This window comes from Echinops telfairi, unplaced genomic scaffold (assembly GCF_000313985.2).
Source record: "Echinops telfairi isolate 266 unplaced genomic scaffold, ASM31398v2 ScPeMD7_2;HRSCAF=8, whole genome shotgun sequence".
Classification (NCBI taxonomy): domain Eukaryota; kingdom Metazoa; phylum Chordata; class Mammalia; order Afrosoricida; family Tenrecidae; genus Echinops; species Echinops telfairi.
The window spans coordinates 41,928,395-41,942,120 of record NW_022103898.1 but is presented as its reverse complement, the minus strand read 5'-3'; the positions used below and the strand labels follow the sequence as shown (position 1 = coordinate 41,942,120).

At 35.3% G+C, this 13,726-nt stretch overlaps 1 protein-coding gene across 1 annotated transcript in view; it reads right to left on the bottom strand.

The window, feature by feature from the left end:
* CEP290 (centrosomal protein 290) overlaps positions 1-13,726 on the bottom strand; it is a 97,703-nt gene that overhangs the window by 62,157 nt on the left and 21,820 nt on the right. The window contains exons 19-23 of the mRNA XM_045293067.1: positions 12,300-12,384; positions 11,581-11,723; positions 9,065-9,229; positions 8,514-8,663; positions 833-948 (exon numbers count right to left, since the gene is read on the bottom strand). Of these exons, the coding sequence (XP_045149002.1) occupies positions 833-948; positions 8,514-8,663; positions 9,065-9,229; positions 11,581-11,723; positions 12,300-12,384 (659 nt within the window). The remainder of the gene's footprint in view (positions 1-832; positions 949-8,513; positions 8,664-9,064; positions 9,230-11,580; positions 11,724-12,299; positions 12,385-13,726) is intronic.

The window sequence follows — 13,726 nt, the reverse complement described above, 5'->3', positions numbered from 1 at the left end:
CACACACACACACACACACACAAAGATAAGAGGGGGGAAAATGTCCCTTTTTTTAAATGAGCACACGTCATTGTACCCTGACCTCTAGTAGCTAGTTTATAACCATTGTAGGAGATAATGACAACCCTTATTCTGATACACATGCAGTCATTATCAGTTAGGGTTGACTATTGGCAACCAGAAAACAACAAACTATGAGCTACCATTTAATTTAGAAAATGTATTAGCTTTGGGCTTCTTGAAAATCATACACTAATCACTGTTAGTGTTTAAATAATGTGTGGTCAGGTACTCTAATAAATACAAAAGAAATGATTCTATTGATTTAGCTGATTTTTTAAATCAAAGGATGAAAAATATTAGAAGTATATTAATTCCCTGTGCCAATATGTAAATAATGATGACAGATGATGCAACCAATTGTAGCTGACATTTACAAGGAGGTCATGACAAGTCATGTACTAAGGAAAACATTTTCATGTAATAATTGACTTAAGCTTCATAACTACTTTATGAATAAAGTATTCTCAGCATGGAAATTTACAGATAGAAAAATCAGGAACTGATAGCTAAAATAGCTTGTCCATCATCTCATGGCTATCAAATGGCAATGTTTGAGTTAAAGCCTACGCATAACAATTTCAGAGAATGCATGGCAGGCTTGTAATGATTAAACTATAATACTGTCTTATCTAAAAATCTGCCCTTACCAAGTCACCAGTTTAAAAAAAAAGAGAGGAGGGGAGAGGTAGAGGAAGAAGAGGGAAAAATTACTTCAAGTATAAATAAGAATATGTATAGTTATATGTACAAAGTTTTGCTAATATTGTACCTTAGATATTCTTTGTATAATAAGCTTTGCTGGTGACGAATTACTGCAAATTTTCTATTATATTCTTCAAGAGAATCTTCTAAATTACTTAACTTCTTTTCTTTATTTTCTATTTCCTAAAAATGAAAATGCAATAAAACTATTTTAAGAAATCAAAATTTATATTTAAATTTGAAAATATATAAGGGTGTCACCAAGTATTGCTACAAAGGTTCCATTTTATGTATACAAATAAAGCTTGTTTCTGCTATCATTACATGGCGGTTGACTTGTTCTCATGTGTCTTAGACCCATTAGGGTCTTTCAAACCAAATTCCAATGAAAACAGTGGCTTCCTAAGAGATCCAAAAGGCAAATTAAATACAAGGCAGAGAGGTCAGCTCAGAAGCATGAGGCAATTAATTAATTGGTATTCCAATGGTATAATATTGATAAATTTTCTTGATTAACACAGGATGATCACAGGGGTTTACTACAAAGTTTGTTTGTTTATTTTTCATTAAAAACTACATTCCTGAGAAAAAGGCCAAGAAAATTGTCCTGAGAGATTCTTTTCCCATCACGACAATGCAACTGCTCAGACTACAAGTACAGCAAGGGCAAGACCTTGCTGTATCAAGCTCATCTTACCACATCAAGCTCAAACAACAGTGAAAAGGAACATAATTTGAATCCCACAAGGATGCAAAAATTGTCCATTGGAGGGAAGCAAGTCATAGAGGATACAATTCATCAGGGGAAGGTTACGAAGATGGTAAGACTGCCTTCTGAAATGTATAGACCTCCATGGCAGGTGTGTCTAGAAACAATATCTTTTAGCTCCACATTGATATTTTTGTTTAACAATGGGTTCTTTGATTTTGTAGAAATGCTTTTTTATGTACCTACATATAATAAGCAAAATATTTCCATCATATATCATAACAACCACAAGCATACGCATTTTCCGATGATAGTTACTAAAAATATAAGCTTTTGTGAGGTAAAATAAAGCATGCAATTTTCTTAAGCATGCAATTTTTGGAAAAAATTATAAGAGTAAAGAAATGAGAATGAGGAAAGTAGGGAAAAAGGAGAACAAGGAAAAGAAGAGATAGACAAAACTGGGATTCCACAGGCAGAAGGAAAGAAAAAATGAACAAGGTTTTATTATCATAGACATTTTCCAGAAAAGCACTAGAAACAATTGACTTTTTTCACTACTTCTCAAGTGTTAGGTCACTAGCATTAGTCAATATTGACCCTCAAACCCACATTTCTAATACGACCTCTCTGTGTAGATTTTTCACAAACATATTGAATTTAGCATATCTCAAACCAAATTAGCTTTCTTCAACACTAAACAATTCACTTCCTCTACATTTTGTACTTTTAGTTATACCAGTGTCAAGTATTCAATTTGATAACTAGAAAACATTCTTTTCTTTCCCTCACCTTTCATGTGTCCAATCGGTCAGTTCTATTTTTCCAGGCTCATTTATACTCTCCCCTTTTTGGTATTCACTTTTTGACTTTAATACAAAATTTCTTCAATTTTTAAAATACTCAAAAATATTCATTGAGTCAATTCCCATTCATCGTGTCCAACAGAATGGAGTAGAACTACCTGATAGTTTCCAGGACTGCCATCTTTACACAAGGAGACTGCCACATTTTTCTCCTGAGGAGCATCTGATTCCAATTGCTGGATTTGGGGCTAGCAGCAGCTGACGATAGGACTACTCAGCTACCAGGGCTTCCTCATAAAACACTAGACAGATAATCCAATGCTTGCTCAATCTCTAGTAGTCTAATGTGCTAGACACTAGTAGCAGTGGGGAGAATTGGTAGAGGATCTTTAAGGATAGATCTTCAGCTGTAATAGTAGTATGGATCTACTCTACCATTTGTATCTATGTATAACATAAACCAAATCAAATTTATAGTCAAAGCCAACACATACAACCCTACAGCACAAGGAAGAACTTTCCTATATGGGTTTCCACGACAGTAACTCTGAACAGTTATAATCTTAGAAACTCTTTGTGGCCACCATGTATCTGCCAGTTTGTCATATTGTGGTGACTTACGTGTTGTGCGATGCTGCAAGCTGTATCACTGATATTTCTAATGCCAGCAGGGTCACCCAAAGTGAAGAGGTTTCAGCGAAGTTTCTAGACTAAGCTCAGACAACAAAGAAGGACTTGGGTGTCTACTTCAGAGAAAGAAGCACTGAAAGCCTTGCGCATAACTTCCAAACCTTCTCAAACGTTGCAGCCTCAACATAGGAAGAAGAACATTGTCAGAGATACTGTCTGCAGAGGGGGTTCTCAGGCCAGAGGGCTACCAAATTCTGACTGAAGAGGAGCTGGTTTCGTGGAGAGTCGACCTCAGTGAAGTGAGTCAGATGACGCCTATGGTGGTGGAGCCATTGGGATCGTCATTGGCTGATGAGACACGATTCAAGGTAAAGAGAAACAGGTGCAAAAAGTTTCTAATGCTTGGGACTTGGAATGTGCAAAGTATGAATGTAGGAAAACTGGAAGTGCTCAAAAATGAAACTGAATGAAGTTCAATATCCTAGGCATTAGTGAGCTGAAACGGATAGGTAGTGCCATGTTGAATCAGAAAATCACATGGTTTACTATGCCTGGAATACCACAATCTAGAGCAGTGGTTCTCAAACTTCCTAATGCTGAGACCCTTTAATACAGTTCCTCATGTTGTGCTGACCCCCCCACCATAACATTATTTTTGTTGCTGCTTCATAACTGTAATTTTGCTTCTGTTATGAATCCGGCGACCCCTGTGAAAGGGTCATGATCCCTTTGAAAAGGTTGTGCGACCCCCAAAGGGGTTGCGACCCACAGGTTGAAAACCGCTGATCTAGAGGAATGGCATGGCATTCACTGTCAGAAAGGATCCTGCTTAAAGGCATCATGAAGTACACTGCTGTGATCGGATGACATCTATCCGTCTTCAAGGATCTCTCACTTTATGAACCAACCACAAAAGCTAGTGAGGAAGAAATGAAGAATTCTACCAACGAATTCAGTTACACACTGACTGAACATGCAATCAAGATAAACTGATAATTGAGAGTGATTGGAATGCACAAGTTGGAGACATGGTGGAAGGAATAGCAGGTGGAAAATATGGACGTGGTGATAAAAGATGAAGGGGGGAGATTGTGGGATAGAGTTTTGAAAACCAATTACCTGTTCATAGGAAAGACCTTTCTTCAGCAAGACAAAAGGTAACTATACACACATGGACTTTCCCAGATAGAACACACAGAAATCAAATTGCCTACATCTGTGATAACAAGATGGAAAAGCTCAATATCAGCAGCCAAAACCAGACCAGGGGCCAACTGTGGACCAGACCATCGAATGTGCACATGAAAGAGCAGGATAAAGAAGAGGAAAATTAAAACATGGCCACAGGAACCAAATTATGACCTGGAGACTATCTCACCTGAACATAAAAAAATCTTAAGAACAGATCTGACACATGGAACACTACTGACAGACGCTCTGAGAACTGTGGCAGGAGAGCAAGACCATCACTCATGAAGAAAGCACTAGGTCATTAACAAGACAAGAAAGAGAAGATCAAGTCAGAAGAAACGCTGAAACTTACTTGTAATCGTAGAGTAGCTACAGCAAATGGCACAAAAGATGGAGTCAAAATGCTGAATAGAAATTTTCAAATGGCAACTCAAGAAGACAAAGTCAAATATTACAATAAAATGTGCAAGGACCTAAAATTAGAAAACCAAAAGACAAGAACATATCTGAAACTGAAAGAAAAAAAACTTGTCTCAAATTGAAATTTTGAAAGATTCTATATGCAAAATATTGAACGCTGCAGGAAGCATCAAGAGATGATGGAAGGAATACAGAGTCACTGTACCATAAAGAATTGGTGGACATGCCACCATTTCAGGAGGTAGCACATGAAGGAAGGTAGCAATGGTGCTGAAGAAAGACGTTCAAACTGCACTAAATGCATTCGCCAAAAACAAGACTCCAGGAATTGATAGAAAACCCATTGAATTATTTCAGCAAGCTGATGAAGCACTCGTCTATGCCAGCAAATTTGGAAGACAGCTATTTGGCCAACTGACTGGAAGTGATCTATATTCGTGCTCATTCCAAAATAAGGTTACTCGACAGAATGCTCAACTATAGAACAATATCATTGACATCCCACAAAAGTAAAATTTTGCTTAAGAACACCCAACGAAGGTTGCAGCAGTATATAGACAGGGACCTGCCAGTTCAGGCCGGATACAGAAGAGGAAGCATAACCGAGATATCATTGCTGAGTTCAGATGGATCATAGCTCAAAGCATAGACTACCAGAAAGAAGTTTGCTTGTGCTTCATTGACTATGCAAAGGCATTTGACTGTGGACCATAATAAGTCGTGGATAACCTTAAGAATGAGAACTCTGAAACACTTCATTGTGCTCATTCAGAACTTGTACATGAATCAAGAGGCAGTTGTGCGAATAAAAAAAAAAGGAATACTGCATGATTTAGAATCAAGAGAAGTGTGCGTCATGGTGGTATCCTCTCATCATACTTGTTCTAGCTGTATGCTGAGCAAGTCATCAGAGAAGCTGGGTTATGTGAAGAAACACGTGGAATCAGGATTGAAGGAAGGCTTTTAAACAACCTGTGGTATGCAGATAATGTAACCTTGCTTGCTGAAATTGAGGAGGAATTTAAAAACTGGTTATGAAGATCAACAATTGTAGCTTTTAGTATGGATTATAACTCACTGTAAGGAAAACCAAAATCCTCCCAATGGGACCAACAGGTAACATCATGATAAATGGAGAAAATGTTAAAATTGTCAAGGATTTAGTTTTACTTGGATCCACAATCAGTGCTCATGGAAACAGCGGTCAAGATATCAAAAAAAAAAAAAATGTGTTGCATTAGTTAAACCTGCTGCCCGAGTCCTCTTTAGAATATAGAAGAGCAAGGATGTTACTTTGAGGACTAAGGTGTGCCTGTCCCACACCATGGTATTCTCCATTGCATCATACTCATGGGAAAGTTGGACAATGAATAAAGAAAACCTTCGAAGAATTTACGCATTTGAATTATGTTAATGGAGAAGTACTGTGGACTGCTAAAAGGATAAGCCGATCTGTACTGGAAGAAGTAAAGCCAGAGAGCTCCTTGAAGGCAAGGATGGCAAAGCATCATCTTACACACTTTAGACATATTGTCAAGAGAGTCCCGTCCCTGGAGAAGGACACGTTTGGTAAAGTGGAAGTGTGAGAAAAAGAGGAAGGCGCTCAAGGAAATGGACTGACATCTTGGCTGCATCAATGGGCTCACAGGCATAGAAACAATTGTGAGGAGGGCGCAGAAACATACAGCAGTTTGTTCTGTTGTGCATGGGCTGGTGCCAATCAGATGGCACCTAACAACAACAACTATCTTTCACCTGAGGAGCAGTTGGTGGTTTTGAACTGCTGACTTTGTACTGAGCAGCCTAACACTTGACAGCTGTGTGACCAGGAATCCTTCATATACCATGTTACTAAAGGCTGTTTCTCTTCCGAGTTAGGATTTACTAAACGATAAAGTGCATTCGTTTAAAATGAGTCCCAAGCCCTTCCTATACAAGTTCCAACGTATTCTTACAAAGTCATCTGTGGTCACCCGGCCCCACATACTCCTTTGTGTACACACTCTTTTATACCTTACATTACCTCTTTTATGTGGTTCATTTTAACAATGAAGAAAATGAGTATTAGATGATTAAATAATTGACTCAACATTAAAAAACTCATTGGTAATAATAGACTTGGCAAACATTTACCTAGCTTAAATTGCCAAGCTCAGTGATACGCGCATTATATGCATATACATTCAGCATTTGTGTTCAGGTTTGCTATTCCCATCAGTGTATTATAAATGGGAGTCTAAATATCTGCTTTGCCACTTTGAACAGGTTTAGACCTCCAATGTAGTATTCTCTATTCTACTATTGTTCTTCTCATATATTTTTTATATAAAGGGGGGGGGCAATAACCCAAGACTTATAATATCAAATATCAGGACAATATTATACTGTCATTAGTTACTGACAGCTCCTTACAATACAAAAAAATAAATAAATAAAAGAAGCCATAAGGAGCGTTTAAATTATACATTTTAAAATAACAATATAACATGAATTACATAGTCATATTATAGTAAAAAGATAAAGTTGTACCATTATCAGACTTAGATAACATACAAATTCCAAGACTAAAAAAATAATTCATGTACTTTCCAAATATTAAAACGAGTATGTGAAAGCTCAAATATATTCACCAATAAATCATCTAGAAGACAATAGTGATCTTTATGAATAAAAATATACTTTCACAGATTTTAACCACCTGTTGCAATTATATTTGTAGTACACGAGGGGGTACCCCACCAAACAAAGACAGATTTTTTTTCCAAAGATATGTATTTAATGTTTTTTACAAAACAACCTTATTAATTTCAAAGTACTCTCCATTACACTTACTACATTTGCCAAATCTGCAATTCCATTCTTGGAAACATTTTGCAAACCATCTGTTTGGATAGCTGACAACACCTTCCTGGACTTTTTCTTTACCTTTCAATGTTGTCAAATCACTGTCCTTTCATGTCCCTCTTCATTCGCAGAAACAAAAAGAAATTACACGAGCGAGGTCAGGTGAGTAAGGTGCATGGGACAAAACTGGTGCACTGAGATGACTGTGTGAGTGGGTGGACTGTCATGGTTGCAAAATCAGTACCCTGTCTGTCACAAATCTGGCCTTTTCTGTTGTACACAGTTAAGCAATCTTCTCAGAACCTCTAAATTGAAAACTTGATTAACAGTCTGAGCTGGTGGAACAAACTCCAAATGCACTATCCCCCTCACATCGCATCCAGTTTCCTTGGGGTACCCCTTCGTATGTGATATTATAGTTTTCATGCAACCGACAAAACAACAAAAGTCGAGTAATCGCAAGATGTAAATGGCAAATATAAAAAACCAACATTGTACAAGAGTAATCTTTCTAATTTGTTGTCAGACTAACATTTATAAAGAAAAATAGAATGATAAATGAAAATTTGGCTTCAAAGCTTTTTCTTGTAGTTAATGCACACACACAAAAGATCAATTCTATTCATTTCCCTAAAATGCTATCACACTTTATTCTCTTGAACTGCTTTCCAATCAGCAATAAATACAAGTGTTCACCTTACTTACACATCACTAGCAAAGGAAAACCCTGGTGATCCTGGTTCATCACAGGCTGCTGGATGAAAGATGGTGGTTTGAACCGGGAGAAAAGATAGGCAATCTGCTCTGGTAGCAATTCTAGCCTAGAAAACCCTAACGGTCAGTTCTATGCTGTTTTTCGGGGTCGGTTAGCTCTTTGTCAGAATCTACTCAGCACATAACAAGGACAACCTTACAGTAGCTTTCTGTTATCTTACCAATCAATTTTATCTTTCACATGACATACTACCAACAAAATGTATAAACATGCCTCTCATGAAGATGAATAGTGTATACTGGTTTTGTTCACAGTATTTCAAGTACAAATTCTTAAAAATATATTTCACTTTAATATCCAAAGAGCTCAAAAAATGGATTAAGTTATAAAACTTATCAACAGTTTTCGTTATTGACATGCAAATTTTCAGTACCTTTAAGAGATGTATTAAATATTCATTCTGAGAATTAATGATATTGGCACTGGATGGTGCTATCCCATCAGGTAAGTCTACTGCTTTAAAAATGACATTTGATCCTTCTGATTGTCTTAAAAGAGTAATCTCCTTTTCAAGATGGTCTGTCTGAAACACACAATCCAGGGAAGAAGAAATTACATTTATACAACCAAGAAAAAAAACACATTTAAAGATAGTACTTTATATTTCATGCTATCTTTCTACTGAATATTTATAAAAGCATACATATATGAATGCCCCCCAAGAATTAAATGATATCCTAATTTCTCCTAAGAAATTTCAAGGTAAAAGATTTAGAATTTTTTTATTTCTTTCTATATCATAAGGCATTTATTTTTCACTTAATTTCAAAAGAAAAATCTGAAATAGTTTCTTAATGCTAAAAGAATTAATCCAAGGGCTATTTTCATAAAATATTCATCTAATAAAGAGTTTCATTTTAAAGTAAGTTCCTATGCATATCATTTTTTTTCTATGCATATCATTTTATTTAGTAAAATTCGTACCTTTAAATTTGCTTTAGCCAACTCCTGTGAATAACTTATAGCTTCCTTTCGAGCTCCTCTGAGTTCTTGTCTTAATTCTTCATTCCTGCCAGTAAGTTGATCAACTTGGGCTTTCAAATGAAGATTAGCATCAAAGATTCCTTCTGCATTTTTTGATTCTATAGCCTAATATATTTAAGAATACATCAAGTAAATGGGGGGGTGGGGGGTGGACAACGGCACTAAAGTCATAGTTTAAAAAAAAGATCTACTTTTAAATAAAATTGACATTTAAGCATTTTACTATTCTAATTGTTATACATGACCAGAACATTTGCCAATTTGATTACGTAGTTTGAATTTAAGTTTAAAAAAAAGACTTAGGTAGACCAGCTACTTCAATTCACAATCAACACCCATGGCAGCAGCGGTCAAACAAATCAATCAATCTACAGGTATTGAATTGGTAAAATCTGCTGTAAAAGAGCACTTTGAAGATTTATAAACCAAAATGTCACTTTGATGACTAAGATGTGTCTGATTCAAGACATTTATTCTCTCTTCAGTTTTCTCTGAGACATGCCAAAGTAGGAGCGCGAAAAAGACAGACAGAAGAAGCAGTGATACATTCACACTGTGGAACTGGTAAACATACTGACTATATCGTGGGCTGCCAAGAAAACAAACAATCACTTTGTGAAGAAATACAAACATATTTGGAAGATGGCAGAGTTTATTAACTCGTTCACTTCAAACATATCAGTAGGAAAGATCAGTTGCTAAAACATCATCATGTTTGGTAAACATTTCAAGGATTGTGAAGATGGCGCACAAGGATAAGTTTCCATACTGTTCTGTTATAAATGGAATCATCATGGATTAGAGCTGACTTAACAGCAGCTGACAACCAAGCATTGCAACAACTTTATTATTAGCATTAACAACTAGGGAGCTAATCTCAGTAGACTGGTAAATTATATAAACAACTAGACAGAAGTAAAATGATTAGGGTTAAAATCTTAACTAGCATTTTACTAACTATGCACGTGACTTGTGTTCTTCATATCTTAGTTTTCTTATCTTTAAATAGAGAATAATATTAACAGTTAATTTCACAGGGTTTTTCTAAAGTCCAACTGAGAAAACATATACACAAATTCTTTGAAATTATGTAGCATTTTCTAAATGAAAATATGAGCAAAAATGGAATTATTATTATACTTAATGAGGCAATTTTTCTGTGCCACCTCTTCTACAAAGTTGAAGAATGTATTAAAAAGGCAAAGTGCCATATGTTAACAAAGTTTTATCCAAGAGTATAATAATAATATGGCAACCATTAAAATACTGTCCACCAATGCCATGCATAAACATACATATGCCCATGACACATACTACTGCTCACTGCCATTGAGTGGCTTTCTACTTACGGCAAGCCTATAGGGTAGAGTAGAACTGCCCCTGTGGGTTTTTGAGTCTGGAACTCTTTACAAGAGTAAAAAGCCACATTTTTCTCCTACCATATACATAATACATTTACATAAATTAATTTGAACTTCAGAAATACTATATAGAATAAATCTGTGACATGCCAAGTAAATCTTCAGAAGTTGAACAGAAAGTCAAGAGAATAAAATAAGATCAATAAAATCAACTGTAATTTCCAACTCAAGGAGATGATATGGGCTTAGTTTTTGCCCTTAGGAGATCAGAGGAGAACACACGAAGTTAATATACTAATTCAAAGGGGATGCCAAGAAGATGAAATAAAACAGGAGATAAAAGGATAAAGATCAAGGTAGGCTAGTTTGTTGTCTTGCTAAGAAATGGCACCATGTTGCTTATAGAGCTTCTATAGCTTCCATGAGCCAGAAAAAAACCAGTGGCAATTATTAACCAGCTATACCTAATAGACTTATATAGAACACTTCACACAACTGCAGAATACCCCTTCTTTTCTAGCGCACTTGAATAACTCTCCTGCATCAACCATAGGCTAGTCACAAAACAAGTCTCAATAAAGCTAAGATGGCTGAAATCATCCAAAATATTTTCTCCAACAACGATTCCAGAAATCAACACTAAAAGGAAAACTTCCAAAAATCAAACAGCAAAAAGCCAGTAGAATGGTCCTTAAAAATGAGGATGTCAAGACTTTGTCTCACTTACTTTGATCACATCATCAGGAAAGACCAATGTCTAAAAAGGCTACTATGTTTGAATAAGCATAAGAAAGATGAATATGAAGGATATCCTCAACTATATGGATTGACATAACAGCTGCAATAATGGACACAAATATACAACGGCATAAAGATGTAGGCAACATTTTATTCTGTAACACAGAAAATCGCTGTCACTATATGTCAGAGATGACTTGATGGCACCTAACAACATATTTGACCACAGACACATGCAGAAATATGTTAAACCCTTCACAAGACTACAAAGGAGGCAGACTAGGAGACCGTGGAACAATGTCTTTAAAATATCTAAAGTACAAAATATAATCACTCACATGCAAAAAGTAAACTTACATTAACTAGTCTTTCAAGACTAGGGATAATGAGAGATGTTTCTTCTCCTTTAACATCAGGATCTTTCTGCATTTCTTTAATAGCTTGTAATATTTCCTTCATACCTTCTTCAAGTTGTTTGTTTTCTTCAGCTAATTCTCTTACTATAATTAATTAACATATTTTTCTCATTTAATGAATAAAATTTATCATTCATTTGACTTTATACAGATAAAGAATATTTCAGATATAGAAATCCATTTGGAAAATGCAAATGTCAAAATGTTTTAAAAATTAAAATATAAAAATATTTTGTCAATAGGTGCATTAAATGGAACACCTTTTTATGTCATATGAATATGCACACTATCTCGCACTGAAAAAACTTTCATATGTATACTTTTGCCTTAAATTATGCTTTATATAAAAATATTTTACACTGTATTTTCTAGCTTGATTTTCATTAAAAATAGCTATTATTCATCCTAAAAGAATTCATATTAAAAAATTCCAACAATGAAAATAGTTCAGCAAACAGATCAAACAAATCAGAAAGACTGTATGGTATATAATACTGGGAAATAAGGATAAAACATTCTAGAAAACAGAGAATGCATTAAAATTCTTTCAGACCCATGATTCAAAATATATACACATTTATACACATACATGTTATATACTTTTTATATATACATGCACACGTATATATCAGCATATGAAGAAAAATAATAGCAACTTACATTTATTCTGAAATTTGGTTATTAGAGCTCTACTTCTTTCTAAATCTCTTTCCTTTTCAATTAATTCTCTTGAAAGAAATTCATTCTAAACAAAAAATAAGAATAAAATCGGTTATCTTTTACCAAAATATTATAGTACATAATTTTCAAATTTAAGAAAGGTGGATCAATTGAGCTATAACAGTAACAAGTGAGAGAAATAGCGGCAGGCACAAAAATCAAGTAGGAAGAGGAGAGCAAAAGGCGAGCACCCTCTTACATCCCTGTCCACCCGATGCACATGCAAACAGCTATCACGGAGCGGTTTCCTTTGTTTGAGTACCACAATCAACTGTTTTTAGTAGTCTGCCTTTACACTACCTGTTCTGCCTGGCTTCTATATTGTTCAAGTTCTACTTCTGCACTTCTATCCTGTGCTTCTTTGATCAATAAATCCTGTGCTATGGCTTCATTCTACAGAAACATTTAATAAATCAGACAAGTTAATATCTTCATATCAAATGTGTTACATTGAGATTTTTAAAGATAGAATTTGAATAAAGCAGTATTCATGTATTGTATGACAAAAAAATCTGTTTTAAAGAACTTTGTTAGATAAATCACAAAAAGAATAAAAAAGCAATCATAGGAATGTAATCTAGAATAAAGCTCACCTGAGACCTAAGACATACTAGTTTTCTCCGTAGCTGTTCTGTAAGATTGTCAAGTGGATCTATCTGATGGGATTCTGATTGTGCAGTAACAGGCACAGTGTCTGAAAGATTAACTTCAGGCTGACTTTTTAAACTCTCTGTCTTTAAGGATATTTCTTTTTTTCTTAAATCTTCTTGTGAATTGACATCAGCATATTTTATTTGGGTATAAACCTGTTCATCTTCTGATGCTATTTGTGTTTTATCCATATCAATGCCATTACCATGAATTTGTTGACAAAATACTGCAGACTGTTGCCTACGTGGTAACCTCTGCATTAAGTGTGAAGCTGTTGATAACGCTTGACAAGAAGAATCACTTTTTTGTAGGAAATTAGTTCTCCCTAATGTTTGCTGACATTTTGACACTTTCTTCCGATTGTCATCAGAAAGAGAGCATGCGTAGTCATTTATTTCTCCATGGCTCTCCTGACTTAGGGAACTGACAGATGATTCCAGATTCCTTAAAGATTGAAGACATGGGGCTTTAAAAATATCCCTTATTGTAATTGTTTCTGGAGTCAAATCAGCATGTTTTATTTGCATAGATGAAGAACATCTCGTTAAAGAGGCAAAAGGATCCACACTGCTTTCTACACTTTGACGACTTTGAGGTAACTTGCTTGATAATACTCTTATGGTCACACCCTCTTCTGGTTCATTCTGATCTGACTGTAGGATGGTCTGACTGAATGATGGTCTTCTATGCAGCAGTTCTACTTTATCTGAACTCCT